Source organism: Pristiophorus japonicus, chromosome 8, assembly GCF_044704955.1.
Source record: "Pristiophorus japonicus isolate sPriJap1 chromosome 8, sPriJap1.hap1, whole genome shotgun sequence".
Taxonomy (NCBI): domain Eukaryota; kingdom Metazoa; phylum Chordata; class Chondrichthyes; family Pristiophoridae; genus Pristiophorus; species Pristiophorus japonicus.
The window spans coordinates 110,611,602-110,629,342 of NC_091984.1; the positions used below are offsets into that span (position 1 = coordinate 110,611,602).

A 17,741-nucleotide genomic window follows, 5' to 3' on the forward strand; every position below is an offset into this window, starting at 1 on the left:
ATATAACTGTTTAACAAAGCAGAAGTACAATGGTATAATTAACCTTTCATACATTCAGAAAATAAATTGCTTAAACATCAAATTACTTCAGTAAAACCTGGATTTTTTAGAACATGTCATTCGATATTCAAATTTCACAAAATAACCAAATGCATTTAATAATCACAGTATATAGGAACAATATCTTTAAAATGATGTGTCAGAAACAATCATTCCTATGGCATATGCTAGCCTGTACAAAAAAAAATTAATAAAGCCATTGCTTAGGAAATAATACCTCCTTTCTGAGAACAATGTACACAGGGGTGTTACTTCACAAATTCAGACACACTCATACATTAATAAGCCCACGACAAATATATGTTTTTTTAAAAAAAAAGATATTTATATTGTATTATGTCTCAGCTGACAGTGGCTGTCCTAGCCAAATGCAAGAAAGCACAACTTTACACTGAGTACACGGAAAAGGAGAGGAAGTGTTTACATGTTGACAGGTGACTCTACAACACACAGACACTCTGTCTCCTCAATAAGCTTTATTATCCATGTACCCAATGTCAAATTGTGCTTTTCTGCATACAGAGCTCATTATTTTAATCAGCATTCCTGAAGTAATAAAATGTGGGATCAAGCAGCTTTGACAAAAATCAAGAAATTCAAATTGTTTTAACTCCATCAGGTGCATTTCTTTGTACTTGTACATTTCTTGATCAAAATTAAAACAAAGGTTTTGCTTATACTGATAAACAATCTTGAAATAGTATACTTATGCAAATATGAAAATGCAACAAAGTAGTAATTTTAATAATATGTATATATACACACTTTACATCACAGCAAACCACATATCGTATTTAAATTTAACAGTCCTAAACAACATTATGAACAATTCTACAGATTTTCATCATTAGGAAGGATTTTGATAAGAAAACTCAATTAAAGCTTTACAGATCACTATGTTGTGCATATTGACTTGCAAGGGACAGATTCTGCTCCCCAGACACAAATAAAAAGGCCAACACAGAACATGTCAGAAGTGCAGGATAAAAATCTATTCATGTTATGGATGTAGATAATCACAAACCAAATATTACAATTTAAAACTTAGATTCACACAATCAACTATAGTACAAATCTGGAAGCCAGCCTTTTAGACCTCATCAATTGAATTCCATTATAAACATCTTACATATTATGGAGATGGTTTCTTTTATTAATAAATTTTAAACTATTCAAGAGCCAATTCAAATAGAATCATCTTGGTAACAGAACAGCTACATATCAAAAACAGTCAGGGGCAATGATGGCAGCATATACATTAATAAAAAGTATATAATGACAATAAAAACACTTGAAATTATGAATTGGAAATAAAAACTATTCAAGTATTTACAAAATGTCTAATAGCTATTCCACAGGATGGGAAATTATCCATTAGCAATTAAAGAATAACTGTAACACCACTCAGTGTAAATACCCTTCTTGTGCTGATAGCCATGTCATCTACTCCAGCCATTTAATACGCTATATTTATCTGATCAACAATTATAATCAGAAACTGACTGGTGCATTAAGTCAGACTTCAGAATAACGTTTAAATGCTCACTCCAAATATAAAGCTTTAAACAAAAGATGAATTTAACTAACAAAAGAAAAGTGAACAGAAACATCATCAGCTTTTTAGGTCATTACATCTACAAATATGCGTGTGTGTGTGTGTGGGGAGGGGGGGGTGGAGAATGGAAGAAAAACCTACTGCATTTTTGTTCAATTATATCAAAGGCAATGGTTACATTCAAGAGTGCTCGTGTCAGAAATACAAAAAGCAGATTGATTTTCAGAAAGTAAACACAATCCCATCCCATTATCTGTAAATTTACTATTAGCAAGTAGCATGTCATATTTTGTATTGAATAAGGATAAATTAAAATAAAAGCAAAATCCGTCTTCAAATCTATTCCATGGATTTGTAATAAAGTGGCACTGTCAGAGAACTCATTACACAAAACATTTCCTAAAAGATGTATTTTTCTGGCTAATTTTTGAAGAATGTCTAATGTGCTAGAGAAGCCGTGGGAATTTGTGCAGTGGAATCCTTATTGCATATTCTTTATCAGCGTGTATTTAATTACAATTAAATACAAGCATTTTTAACATTTCTGTAAAATATAAGGCATTTTATATAGTACTTTGGTTTTCCTCACAAAAATCCTTCATAATAGATGCACATGGATTTACAAAACTAAAAACAATTTAATATCTGGCTGTATTCACAACACAATCCAGGCTGAAAATTATTTTCAAAAGGCTTTTCTTCTTTTAAAAAAAGAGCAAATAATTAGCAAAAGTGAAAATTGTAAATGCTCACAATGATAATTCACATGAATAGTCAGTAATAACACACAGAAGAAATAACTTAAAGATAGCGATTCTATGACCAAATGTGCATCCATTGAATCGATGCCACAAATGTGGGGACAATAGAGCATCAAATTTACAATGTTTCCAATTTTTAAAAACTGATACGGTACCATATTATATTGTTTGCATATCAGCGTGATATCACTCATCCTACCCAACACAGCAGCTTTGTTTGGCTGATATCTTACAATCCCTTTATGGGAATAAGGAATAACATTTAAATTGTTTTGGTTCAAAATATGGAATATCCATCATTAAGGCCTGGATAGAGCATGAGGATTTAGCTCTGTGACTCCATGTAAAATCTCTCTTTAAACAATGAGAAAAAAATAAAAAGTAATTAGAATGTGCAGTTACTAGATACATGTTCTACTCAGTAACTTCACAGTTCCATTTCCGACAAGGTCATATATAATAAAAGTATTTTATATTTTTTTTGTCAAGTCCTGGAGCTAAAATCCACAATGAATTGTATTTTGGGCCAATAACGCTCAGTTAACTTAATCTTATTCTTCCTCACCACTCAATGGCTTTTCAAGATGACAAATGCTCAATTTTAGAGAGAGGCTAGATGTAATTTAAATGACTGAATATATTAAATCTCCCTTTGCACTTAGAAACATCTCTATAGGTGAATCAATTGTAAAATACTTGAGAAACTGTACAACAGAGAATCTATTTCACAAGCAAGGAACACTTTCCCTTTCCTATCCTCCCAGATTCTCCTCTGCTTTGTTTTTGCCTCGTGTACTGAAAGAGACATGATGTTGAAGTATGGTTCCACAAGCTCTGGCAACTTTCAAGTATCTTACCCAAGTAGCCATTCTTCATATGTAAACCTGGACAGCATTCTCAGCTGGGATCATTGCAATTCTGGATTTGGATAGTGATCTGGAACAGGGACCTCAACTAATTTTTCTGTCCTAATTCAAAGATACCAAGGCCAATTGCAGCATCCCCACAGCTATCTTTGTTGAGATCATCTGACTCAGCATAGGCCCTTGAATTTGGGTCCTTCCTGGTCTGTGTGATTAAGTATCACACCTTGTAACACATTTAGGCAATAGATCACAAGATCGGCTTTAAATTGACAACTGTCACTCTTTAGCTATCAAATGTTTTGCACTCAATATATCCCACATTCCAGTTCCCCACTGAGTAATCTGTTCAATGAAAATTTTTCCATTTACTAGGCACCTTATTAATAAATTATGTTCACTAATTGTCTAACACTGCAGAACTGATCCAAATGTTTTGTGAAAATAGTCTCGTGAGGTTTGGAGAAATAGAAGTTTTCAGAACTTTTTAGATGTTTTAGATACACTGAAACCTCAAACTATTAATTTTTTTTTAAGTGAAAATGCCAAGAGCAAAGCAGTAGCACAGCACGTTAAAACACCAGAGAACAGTAAAATGCAGGTTCAATTCCCCCTTCTCCGCTAAGTTACATATCTCAGCTGTGCTGCTGTGGGGAAAAAAGAAAATCAGAGACAGAGTCATTCCAAAGCCACTCAGGTGCACCTACTGGCAAGCTGGCACAGATTTGCAATGGTGGAGAGTTTTAAGCAGGTTACTGAGTCCCATCTATAGTTTCTGGCAAATCCGGGCTGGGGGAAACAAGGAGGTTCATAATCATAGCTTAAACAAACTAAAATGGCCGAACTTCATGGTATCAAAGCATTATCCTGGTTTTCTGTAAACCTTTGAATTCACAAGGTAAAGCTATAGTTGAACAGTAATTGTTCATAACAACAAACAACTTGTATTTATATAGCATCTTTAACGTAGTGAAACGTCCCAAGGTGCTTCACAAGAGTATTACAAGACAAAGAATTTGACACTGAACCACACAAGGAGATATTAGGGCAGGTGACCAAAAGCTTGATTAAAGAGGTATGTTTTAAGGAGCATCTTAAAGGAGGAAAGAGAGGTAGAGAGGCGGAGAGGTTTAGGGAGGGAATTCCAGAGCTTTGGGCCTAGACAATAGAAGGCATGGCCACCAATGGTTGAGCGATTATAATCAGGGATGCTCAAGAGGGCAGAATTAGAGAAGTGCAGACATTTCGGGGGGTTGTGAGGCTGGAGGAGATTACAGAGACAGGGAGGGGCGACGCCTTGGAGGGATTTAAAAACAAAGATGAGAATTTTGAAATCGTATAATGGTAGTATAATTGTATAATGGTAGTATAACAACGGGCAACTAAAATTACAGTATTAAACTGCAGGTTTTCTTTTATAAAAACAAAAATAAAGGCACCTTTTAGAAACCATAAATGTCACTGAACATTTAATAGTGTTTTGGCTAGCACTGTTGTGACTTACAAGGAACATTCAAGCAATTTCGAATTTGGTCCATACAAACCAAATGTTGATTCGCATAACGTACCAAAACTTGGTGCAAATTCATACAATGTCACCAAGCAGTTATGGGGTCAACAGAAAATATCACAAAGGCTACAAGATGTAATAAATGCTATAAATAAGAGCATGAGTTATGTAACAAGGCACAGTAATGTCTGGTCCAATAGGCCTACAGAAAACAGATTTGCATATGATTGTAAAAAAACTGCAGGCACGCCAATTTTATTTTTAAAATATCAAGTGTAAGGACAGAAATGGAAACAGTTTATGAATTAAAACATAGAAGGCCACTGAGAGGATGTAACTATTAAAACAAATGCAGTTCAGCATACAGAACCATGTCATTAAGAACTCATTTCTTTTGGGTATGTATAACTTTCATTCCAATGATGTCACTGAATTCTGTACAACTATCCTTAGACACAGAATAACAAAGAGTAATGATAGAATATAGAAACACTGAATTTTTATGTTCATATCTTCTGGTTTTTCTTCTTCATGATGCATGATTTGCTTTAGCTTCCTGAAGAAAGTGCATGCATGCGTTTAGCTACCTCATACACATAGGCAATATCTGGTCTCTTCTCTGGATCTGGGTTAATGCAGATATTTACTAATTGTCGAAGCTAGAAAACAAAACAGTTTGTTAAGTAAAGAGAAAAAGAACAATCATCAGGAACAAAGAGATTTATAAAATGGCTGAATAATGTAGTACTCATTGATGGGGCAGGGGTCCCATTTCCTCAGTCTGAAAGAAACATGTCACAAAGTACAATGTCACGAGTGAGCCATGACGCCTTTTCTAGAGTGAAATGCAGTTGCCAATCAGCCACTACCCAAATACATCAGTGTTTATGATAATCAGAACCATTTGGAAAAAGTAAACAACTAGATCATTGGTAGATAGCAAAGTAGGTGAAGCTTGTTTCTTTTTTGCCTAGCAATGTTTTGTTACCTAAACAGATATCTACAGTGTAAATAATTGAACTCTAGTGCAGCTAGAGATTGCAAAATGTTTGACAGTGTGACTGTTTAATTACAAATGTGTTACACAGTGAAAAACAATAATCACTGGCGAGAACAAAAATCAAATCTATGTAATCCATTAGATATCATACATTAATTACAGTCTGCACTCCATTACTAGACTTCTATTTCTGTAATCTACTCCATTTTCCAAATTATTTCTGTGTCACCTGTCAGTTCACAGCTCTTCATCTACTAATTTTACTTTTGAATTTAACAAAACCATTTTTGGACACTAAGGGAATCAAGGGATATGGGGATAGGGCGGTAAAGTGGAGATGAGGTAGATCCGCCATCATCTTATTGAATGGCGGAGCAGGCTCGTGGGGCTGTATGGCCTACTCCTGCTCCTATTTCTTATGTTCTTATTTACCTGCAAACTACAATGTAGAAATAACACTAGCTGCATTTATTTTACTTTTAACAAACGTAGATACTGAACAATCCTATTCCACTTTTGTATATCTGACCATTCGTGCAGGAGTCTGGATCCCCAGTGTCATTTACCAGCTCATATGAGAAAAATATGATTTGGGGACTAGGTCAATCTTCTAAAGTATGTAGTATCTAACTTGTCACACTATACATTAAAAAAAATCACAATTTTATCCTAAAGGAAATAGTCGCTGTGTTACTGAAGTACGGCTGCTGTTCTCAAGTTATAGTGATCACCGGAGCTCCACATCGCCAGCAATATATTAACTGTACTTCATGGCCATTTAGCTCCTGGAAAAATCTCATGTGTTTTGAAAATAATTCTTGATCATAAGGAACTGCTGCTGCCCATAATGTTTTAAGTGCCGGGTGTTAGGTTTGGATATCACTTCACATTAGCCTGGATTTTCATATGTCACATTACAAATTGTTCCAATGGAATCAAAGGGTCACTTCAATCTTCACATTTCTCTTATTTCCTGAATTTCTTTCCAAAAATATTGGACTTGAAAATATGCATTTCCAAAAAGCTGCGTAGAGTGTTTAGTATTCTTGCCACCTTTGGACCCACACAATTAAAAACTTGACCAAAATGGCTACCATAATCCACATTATTGGCATTTAAAAAAAATGCCATGTCAAAACTTAGAAATAAAATGCTGAAAGAAATTTATGACTTCAACATTTTCTACAAACTAAAACATCTGGATAAAAATCATCAGAGTAAATAGTGAAAACTGAGCTGAAATTCTTTGGAGGGGTAAATGCTTGTTTGCACTATTCACGATTAAGTTTTACTTCTCATTAAGTGAAAACTATTGTCTGGCACTGTTGTACAAAACTGTTTCATGCTGTGAGGCCATACTGGATACTGAAGTCTCCCTGTGAAATACAGTTCGTGCTTCTACAAGTGAGTTATAGTCAAAGTCATGAGTGGAAATAAAAAACATATTTTACTGGAAGGCATTCTGTGTCATATTTATAATTATCTTTGCTTTTTTAGTTTTAAAAATTACATTGTGGACTGTTAGTATTTATGTGTAATAGGCCAAAATAAATCATTTGGTGATGTCATTATTGTTCAAATATAATTTTTGTTTTCACTTTCTAAAGAATACTAGAGACAAAATGATACCCAAGAAAGTCAGCAGCTTCATTATTTTAAGCAGCATCAGATGACTCTTGAAATGCACTCGGCATTTAGATTAGATTAAAAAAACTCAGTATATTTCTGTTAGCTGCACTGGTAATGGACAATGCCAAAAAATACCATAGATGCATTATATTTTAATAGTGGGATTGTTGCATTTAAGCCTTTAGTGAAATTTCATAGCGGATCCGGTTAGGTAAGTGCAGGATACAGAAGCAAATTTGATCAAATGTATATGCCCCCAAAAAGTACAAATTATAACAAAAGATCCTTATACTATGTTGTACATTTATAGATTATCTAGATAGTTTTTAAAAATTAAAATGTCAAACATACACTACTAGTTTTAACATTCCTTACATTTATTTGCCCATATAAAATGTGGTATATTGATCTGAAATGCACATACTTAGAGGTACTGTACAAAAAAGCACTGCATTTATTCATGCATTTTTAAAGGATTTGTATATTTTTAGTATGCATTTTTCATAAAATAATGAGTAAGCACGGATGGCAGTAACTATACACAGTAATTCTCTGTTTGGAACCCAAACAAAGTAAATCTATCTCCCATGCCTCTAGAAAAGAAGCAAATGCCAAGAATACTAACAAAAACAAAGCCAATCTATTTCCATACACATTCACATTGTGTCAGGCTGGAAGGAAAGATATGCTCCTGTTTTGTGCTAATTATCTTTCCACACTGGCATTGCTAAAGGTAGGGGAGGAATGGATCGGATTCAGCCTTTGCCAGCTCTGGGACCTTCCATCTGGGCCGGTCCCTGATAATTGCCCCTTGGCTGCGAATACACAACCCCCACTTCACACTTAGCCACAATAAGAGGCTGAGCAGAGTAGCCCTGCAGGCAGGCCGACTTCAACCAACCACTAGTGGCATCATCATTAAATCCTGCCGAAGGTCGCCATAGCAACCGCCTGCTGAGGCTCTTCTACCACGCTCAACATCTCCTAATCAGCTACCATGTGAAATGCAAATTCAGACAGTCTGAAAATTAGTCAAGAAGAATGGGGATAAAGATGCAGATACGTGAAATATTCATGTGCATCACGGCAAAAGCAGACAGTCTGAATGACACAATAAAGAACAACCTATGACATTTTTGCCATCTTTTCACATTATTGTTTACACCTAACTGTACCATCTAGACCCACAGACTCTAAGTCAGCTAAACTGAAACACACTATATGTACATTGCTGGAAACATCACTGATAAAGAATTTGATGGGATATATGAACAATTAGAAAACAAAATAAAATCTAATAAGGTGCCATTGTCAAATAACACAGTTAGTGCTCCAAGTAGATTTTAATTAAAAGAGAATATTGAAAAGACAAACTGAAATTTTGCACCAAGGATTTCCCCCTGCCAAATATGGTTCTATTCTGAGGCAACACAGTAGCTTTTTCATTCACTTAATTTAAACCTATAAAGGTGCATTATAAAAATAATTCAGGTAGAGTCATCTGGCAATTATTATTGGATCTAAATCCTTTTTAAAAAAATAAAAAGTCTAGATTTATTTGTATATTGTATGAGACTTAAAGATTAGAACTAAGCAAGGGTATTGTTTGCCACAAAAAATACATGATTATTCTGCACCACAATTTGTGCGTGCATTTTCTTTTCTCATAATTGCCTGAAGGAGAGAGCGAGCCAATTCCATTGCTCTTGAACTGAGCATTAGGGTGGCATTCCTCAATTTTTCCTGCCTTACCATCTTTCCCAGATGGCTGGGCTGAGATCAGAAACTCACCAGATGGGGATAAACCCACGTTTTACCAGCCAAAGTGAAGTATGTCAAAGTTGCATTTCAAGGCTGCCTGACATGAAGCAAATGCAAGACAAATATTACACAAAAAAGCAATTAAAATATTATTTAAAATATGTATTACTTTTTCTCAATAACCTAGACAACAGAAAATACTGATTCTACTTCTTTTAAACTTATGGTAATCAACATTTTTTTCATCTAAAAATTTAAAACACAATTTGGTCGCAACAAAAGCAGAAGCCTTCCTATAGCGGATACAGTACTCCAGCATTATTTTCATGTATTCATCCTAATTCTTGTGATTTTCTTAAAGCCGAAGAGCTGTCAATAATCTAAAACAAAAATGAACCCACCTCTTCTGAATAGTGATCAGAAGGAAGAGGAGGATAATCACATTGTTCGATCTTTTTACAGAGAGAGTATAAGTTCATCTTATCACCGTAGAATGGGCTTTGGAGTGCAGCCATCTGAGTGAAATGGAGAGAAATTATACACAGATTAGTATTGAAAGAAATTAAAGTACATCAGCATATGGTCTTTAAACAGGCCTGCTGTTTCACTACAGTTAACGTACGGTTAAACGAGTCCTTTAATCACTCAATCCTGAGTTAGATTCCTACATTTGCTTTTCACTATCCCTTCCAAATAATCTTTGTAGACTGACTAGTACACCAAAGATGGATTTAACTCAGAATTCATAAATTATTCAACGTTTCAACATTTTAACCTCTGCCCTTTGCTTGTGAATAAGTTGCCTTTTGTGATGAGCCCAGAGTACAATAAAAATACAGGATCAATCTAAATTGTTTGTTATTCATTTAGATAATTTAACCCTTTAGAAAAATGTCTCATTTTGCACAGTGTTGCACTACTTTCTTTGACTATTTAACACATGCACAATACCATATCAGTAACTAAGGCACTGAAAGTATCAAAGCACAACTCTATGCCACTGTTTCCTGTATCATTACTTGGACGGGTGCAAAAGGTGTTTGTTACCTTCCAGTATGAAGCGAAGTGTCATTCCGGCACATACTTAAGTGAAGGAACTGAACCATGTTCTGTGATGAAAATAAAGTTCTAACATTGATATCCAAAATTATGGAAAAGCCGTCCAGATTAATAATGCCAAGAATTGAAATTGCTGATGATTTGATATTTTGAATCCATTCATATTTTCAGTATGGTCAGCACAAATGCAACGTACTCATTTACCAAACAGCAGAATGCATGTTTGTGTCCATGATTTCCCATATGGCAAGTTGTTTGAACGCAGAAATTTTTAAAAAGTGCTCTGTGTGGATGTTGTATTATTTACAGTTAGCTATTTGTTGTAATTAGATCCTAACTTTGATGAGCCTTCTCCTCAGGCTCATGCGAGCTGCTGAGGGCTAGATATCCCACCAAACCTGCAATTTGTGTGTAAAATTTCATCCACCAGTCTACATTTATGCGTGTGTCACAGATAATATAAACACACTTTCCCTACATTTTCTTTCTTTGCAAGTCTCAGTGTCTGGTTGCAGAGTGTAACTGGCTCCCAGGATCCCCGCTGACCATTCTCTGAGCTTTGTAAGCTTTGCCAGGATTTATTCTTTCCTCTTTCTATCTAATCCAAACCAGACAAATTAGAGCAAAAGGAAGAGGTTGAAAAAGATGTGGAGCGGCCAACTTATGAAAAAAAGGGAAGAACACAGCAGGACTCATGTATTTATAGCCATGAGAGAAGCAAAAAGAGCAAAAGGCCAGGTTTGACAGAAAAACTCAATTAGAAGTACAACAGTTTGATTTCAGAAAGAAAGAGACTTGCATTTATATAGCATCTTTCACGATCTCAGGACGTCCCAAAGCGCTTTACAGCTAATTAATTACTTTTGAAGTGTAGTCACTGTTGTAATGTAGGAAATGTGGCAGCCAATTGCGCACAACAAGCTACCGCAAACAGCAATGTGATAATCAGTTTTTTGTTGTGTTGGCTGAGGGATAAATATTGGCCAGCACACCGGGGATAACTCCCCTGCTCTTCTTGTCATGAGATCTTTTACATTCACCTGAGAGAGCAGACGGGGCCTCCGAAAGACGGCACCTTCGACGGTGCAGCACTCCCACAGCACTGCACTGGAGTGTCAGCCTAGATTTTTGTGCTCAAGTCTCTGGAGCGGGACTTGAACCCACAACCTTCTGACTCAGGGGCGAGAGTGCTACCCACTGAGCCATATCATTTGTTCATCATACTAAAATCCTTACATTTTCACTGCAAAATTTTAATGACCTAAATTTCAGCTATTCCTTTAGGGAAAATTATTTTTTTATCAACTGCCTGTCTTTCAAGCATATTCAAAAGATGCTGCACTGGTGGACAATTCAAGTTCCATAAATCAGAGTACATAGAAATGAGTCAAATCTTTGTTAAAAGTGTATGGTTGTTGCTAACATGTCATGGCAGGCAAAACAAACCTCACTGGTTTTTGCTGAATGCCTAAAAGTTTTGGGGCTTTTCGCACTTCCTCAATAAAATTGTTTTACATTTCTGTGTTATGCACCATAATGTACTGAAATGTGCAGCATCACAGTTTTACACCCCCTCTTTAAATAGTTATAAATTCAGGAATTTTAACTCCAAAAATCTTCCAATAAAACTTCAAAGATAATTTTAGAATTTGAATATTACTTGCGTGATAAGAGGTGCAGGGGTTTTGGCTTAACTTGGCCCATTGCTCTGAAATGTAATTTCTTGGGTTTGGCCCCTTTACCATTGCCCTGTTTGATATTCTGTTTATTCAGTGGTTATTATTGGGCTGGGGTTTTATTCTAGCAGGATGAGCCCAGGACCAACTTTAAAGTGACATCTACAGGGATGTAGTATTGATTTTGGTTTTCATGAGTTTGAGATCACTGCCGGGGACTATGAAGACACCAGCAATGTCATGAGCAATACGCAGCTTTTCTACCCAAGTGTAATATATTTTATGATATGATTAACATATATTACACTGTAGAATGAAACAGACTGAAAAAATTTGATTTTTTTTTAATTGCCTTATGTGAAAGGTCATACAGTTTGGAGGGAAGTGTTTTGAAACTAGTTAATTTGAATCGTTAAAGAAGTAAATAAATGACAATTGGCTATTTGTCAAAATTGTGTTACAGGAGACACAATGGGGAAATGCCATATCTAGCTTAGTTCACAATTGAGGAAAATCTGAGACATTGCACATGACAAAGTTACAACCAAGTTCTATGGGTTAACAAGAATAAGACCGGTTTTCTCTCACCCGTCAGTGTAGTCTGTGTACATGAGCTGTGCAGAAAAGTCTTCAAATTAGTACAACTTTAATGATTTAGCTGCATTAATTTGAAGTATAGTTTAAGGGGAGCTAATGGGCCAGAATTTACTGTCAAGATAATAGTAAGGCTAAGGGCACTCGCCGTTATTTGTGTGCAAATGGTACAGCTAATTCAGATGAGGGCAGATGCATGGAAATGCAAGATGTGCTGTCCAGGATGCACTACTCCGTTGTTAGCTTTGCAAAAAATGGCAATATGACAACTATCTCACCATTGAAATGCGATGAATGGCATGAAGTTGCTGTACTTGTGCAGTAGATACGAACTAAACTCGCCACAGAAAGTTAAATCTTGTCCATTCCAGTCTAAATACCCTTTTAATGATGTGACAAGTTTTAATTACTGCCAGTAGACCCCTCTGGCACTGAAAGTGGACTATTACAAGTGTGGAACCTCATTCGCTTAGGTTTCAATTGCTTGAGATTTTAAAAATGTAAAATCTTTACGTTGAAACTTTTTATTTCCTTTTCCTTTCTGCTCTCTTTTTTTATACCTCTCTCTTAATCGAATCTTTCTTCCCTATCTATTTCTCTTTCTGTACCTGACTTGACATTAAATTCACCCACTCTAATTGACACTTCCTTCTCAGTCTTTGCACTATTATTTTCACAATCCTTCAATCGGATTGGTTAAGGAGATACACAGTTGCTTTCACTCAGGTCCCAGATGCCCAGTTTCCCCTGCTGCAATGTCAACAGCTCGCACTTTCAGCAACTTGCCATGCAAAAAATACAAAAATATAAAATGAGCAAGGGAAAATCTAAATAACGGCAGATGCCATTCGATGCCCTACCACAGCAAATTGTGGCCCATTATTACAAGCACCAAAAGTGAATCAATGCTCTCATAGGATATACAACAAAGAAACAGGCCATTCGGCCCAATCAGTCCATGCCGATGTGTTTATGCTTCACTTGAGCCTCCTCCCGTCTTTCCTCATCCAACTATCAGCATAACCCTCTATTCCCTTCTCCCACATATGCTTATCTAACTGTCCCTTTAATGCATCTGTACTTTTCGCTTCAAACACTTCCTGTGGTAGCGAGTTCCACATTCTCACCACTCTCTGGGTAAAGAAGTTTCTTCTGAATTCCCTATTTGATTTCTTGGTGACTATCATGTATTGATGACCTCTAGTTTTGCTCTTTGCCACAAGTGAAAACACTCTCTATTATCTATTCTATCAAAACCTTTTATGATTTTAAAGACCTCTATTAGGTCATCAAGAGAAAAAAGATCCAGCCTGTTCATCCTGTCCTGATAGAAATACGAGGATGTACCTGTTATCATCCTTGTAAATCTTCTCTGCACACTCTACAGTGCCTCTATATCCTTTTTATAATATGGCGACCACAGTACTCCAAGTTGTGGTCAAACCAAGGTTTAATACAACAACTTGTATTTATATCGCGCCTTTAATGTAGTGAACGTCCCAAGACACTTCACAGTATTCCGAAATAAAAAATTTGACATCGAGCCGCATGAGGAGAAATTAGGGCAGGTGATCAAAAGCTTGATCAAAGAGGTACGTTTTATAGAGCGTCTTAAAGAAGGACAGAGAGGTAGAGGCGCGGAGAGGTTTAGGCCAGGAATTGCAGAGTTTGGGCCTAGGCAACAGAAGGCACAGCCACCAATGGTTGTGATTATAATCAGGGATGCTCAAGAGGGCAGAATTAGAGGACTTCTCAAGGGGTTGTGGGGCTGGAGGAGATTACAGAGATAGGGAGAGGCAATGCCTTGGAGGGATTTGAAAACAAGGATGAGAATTTTGAAATCGAGGCGTTGCTTAACCGGGAGTCAATGTAGGTCAGCGAGCACAGGTAATGGGTGAGCGGGACTTGGTGCGTGTTAGAGGACACGGGCAGCTGAGCTTTGGATTATCTCTAGTTTATGTAGGGTAGAATGTGGGAGGCCAGCCGGAGTGCTTTGGAATAGTCAAGTCTTGATGTAACAAAGACATGGGATGAGGACTTCAGCAGCAGATGAGCTGAGGCAAAGGCGGAGATCGGCAATGCTACGGAGGTGGAAATAGGCGATCTTAGTTATGTTGCGGATACGTGGTCGAAAGCTCATTTCAGGGTCAAATATGACACCAAGTTTGCAAACAGTCTGGTTCAACCTCGCACAGAAGCTGGGGAGAGGGATAGAGTCAGTGGCTAGGGAATGGAGTTTGTGACAAGTTTAGCATAACTTCACTACTTTTCAATTCTATCCCTCTGGAGATAAACCGTAGTGCTCGATTTTTTTATGGCCTTGTTAACATGTGTCGCTACTTTTAGTGATTTGTGTATTTGTACTCCGAGATCCCTTTGCTCCTCTACCCCACCCAGACTCGCACCCTCCAAGTAATATGTGACTTCCCGATTGTCCCTACCAAAATGTAATACCTCATATTTATATGTGTTTTATGTCACCTGAGCTGCCCCTCTTTAGAAACTGCTACGATCATCCTTCTTCAGCTGCAATTCATATTCAATTCACTGAGCCATTTAAGACCTAATTACCATTAGTTTCAAAAATGAGTCCTATTGCTAGTATAAACAAACAGTTCCACAACTCAAAGACAAAATAAACCAAATAACTTGGCAGAGTTGCAGTTGGCCAAAGCACAAAATGAAATATGACTTTTCCTGCTTTGATTACATATAGCTACAAGTCTGGTACTAATATATGAACTGTCTGAGAAAGACGGACTTATGTCAGGAATGAAGAAGATAAAGTAGTTTTGAATATAGTAAAATAACTTGACTGAGGTGGTTGAACAAAACAGGTGTGTCTAAAGCTGGAATTAATGCCCTTCAAAAAAGGCACCTTTATTTATCATGCAAGAAAAAGTGGGTGAAAATGTTAGGTATATCGAGTCAGCCTTGGCTCCATGGTACCAGTCTCACCTCTGAGTCAGGACGTGGAGGGTTCAAGCCCTCCTCCAGGACTGGAGCACATTATCTTGGCTGACACTCCAGTGCAGTGCTGAGGGAGTGTGGCACTGATAGCGCTATCGTCTTTCAGATGACATGTGAAACCGACTTCTCGTCTGCTCTCTCAAGTAGACATAAAATATACTGTGGCACTATTTGAAGAGCAGGGAAGTTCTCCTGGTGTCCTGGCCAACATTTATGCCACAAGTTAAACTGGTCATTTATTACTGTTTGTGGGACCTTGCTGTGTATAAATTGGCTGCCATGTTTCCCTACATTACAACAGCCACTACACTTCAAAAAAGTAATTAATTGACTGTTAAGTGCTTTGGAATATCCTGAGGTGGTGAAAGGGGCTATATTAATTCAATTACTTTCTTCTTTTCCTTGTGATCATGTCCATCTTACTCGAATCATGTGCAGTAGAAAAAATTTACATATTTTTATCTAATTAATTTTATCTACACATCTGTTGTATAATAAACAAGTTCTATAGGCTGATAACTGTGGATTTATATATTTTAGTTAATATATGTCACAATACTTAATTATGTCCTCCAACAATAAGAAAGGAATACTGAAGGCATTTCCACTAACATAAATGATGAAAGAAAGACTTGCATTTAACTAACACTATCATATCTCCAGAAACATTTCAAAATACCCAATTACCTGAAACAGTAACTATTATGCAGTCAAATGTGGAAACCAAATTAAGCACAGCAAGATCCCACAAAGAGCAATTAGACAATAAACAATTATCTGCGTTCAGTATTTTTGGCCCGGACATTTGGGAAAGGTTCCCGATTTTCTTAGAATAGTGCAAGAGAATCTTTAACGTACTCCCGAACGACAGGGCCACAGTTTAACATCTCATCTTAGGAATGATACCACCAACAATGGAGCACACTATCAATACTGCACTGGGGTGCCAGCATCAATTATCTGAAGTCCTGGAGTGGCTGGATAACTAGTGAGTAACAAAGTCAATGGTGATCCAGTCAGCTTAACACTTATGGGGATACAAATAGCTTTTCACAGGGAGAATTAAGAATTCTGGACTGTTTCAAAATTCATATTTCAGATTCTTATAAAGCCATGTGCATTGTCTCAGAATTGTGAATAAAAGCTTCAGGTATTTTATTTCTGGTTTGTCCAATTGTTAAAGTCTAAGTCCCCTCCCCTAGTTTAGAAAAAAATAATTAATGGAACCTGAGTCTTCAAAGCTCAATGAAACGAATACTTTCAAACACACTTTAGTAAAAACAAACTGCAAATGTACCATCAGCCACCATGCCAATCATACATAACTGAAACAGTAAGATGGCTGTCATTTCTGTACATCAGGCAACTGTTCATTTGCATTCAAATGTGTACTTATATCAATATAGAAGTAAAAATTCAAAGTACCTTTGTTGGATTTAGGGCTAACGGGATTGTGATACACAACCCTCATTTCAGAGAGTTTAAAAATGCAGCTACATCTAAAGAAAGGGGAATAGGAGCTGATGTGTTATGGTGGGAACTATTAATGTGCCCTCTGTGCTCACAATTATTCCCATCAAGAATGTTAAACCTAAATTAGAACAGTCCTTATAATTCTATAATTTGAATGGTAACTTGGTTAAGGAAGCATTTGAATGTTTTTATAAGTAGCGGCCAGAACAGTTAATACAGAATTGAAGCAGTTTATCTCGTCAATCAAATAAAATCTGATCTATTTGTTAAGTGGCCTCTGCTTTAACGCAACCACACACCCTGCTATTTATATTTCACAATCTTGGTGTTTCTAACTTTTTGATTTCTACAAGTGCAATTAATATTGCATTTATTTACCATCCAGTTTAATTTTGTCCTGCCAATAATCATGGCAGAATGTTGAACCACTGAAATGCATTTATACATTTTTAAACAACGTTAAGAATATTATGAATTATTCTGTTTTAATTGTTGTATGCTGAACCAATAGAATATTCGTGCTGGATAGTTGGCGCAAAACTGCGGTTTCTGTTTAGAAAGAAGAAAATGCTCATGCTGCAATCAAACCTTTATCTCCATGCATAAGAATGAAATGCTTCTGCCCAAATGGCAACCAGAATAGTATACAATTACGAGTCTAAAGTTCAGGATTTAATAAAAATTAGTTACTCATAACATTTAATTTTTATTCGAATATTCTGAAGACTAGAACCAAGTAGCTAAAAAAACAGACTTATCATTGCTTAAAAACGTATGCATTTCAAATATATCACAGCACAAAATAAATAAGGCAATTAGCAATCTTGGAT

General features: G+C 36.4%; 1 protein-coding gene across 8 annotated transcripts in view; it reads right to left on the reverse strand.

Moving 5' to 3' along the window:
- Positions 1–1,060: 1,060 nt before the first annotated feature.
- nek7 (NIMA-related kinase 7) overlaps positions 1,061–17,741 on the reverse strand; it is a 287,464-nt gene continuing 270,783 nt past the window's right edge. For all 8 annotated transcript variants that reach the window (XM_070887310.1, XM_070887316.1, XM_070887307.1 and 5 more), the window contains 2 exons: positions 9,541–9,654; positions 1,061–5,408 (listed from right to left, as the gene is read on the reverse strand). In XM_070887310.1, coding sequence (XP_070743411.1) covers positions 5,298–5,408; positions 9,541–9,654 — 225 coding nt within the window. In that variant the 3' untranslated portion in view covers positions 1,061–5,297. The remainder of the gene's footprint in view (positions 5,409–9,540; positions 9,655–17,741) is intronic.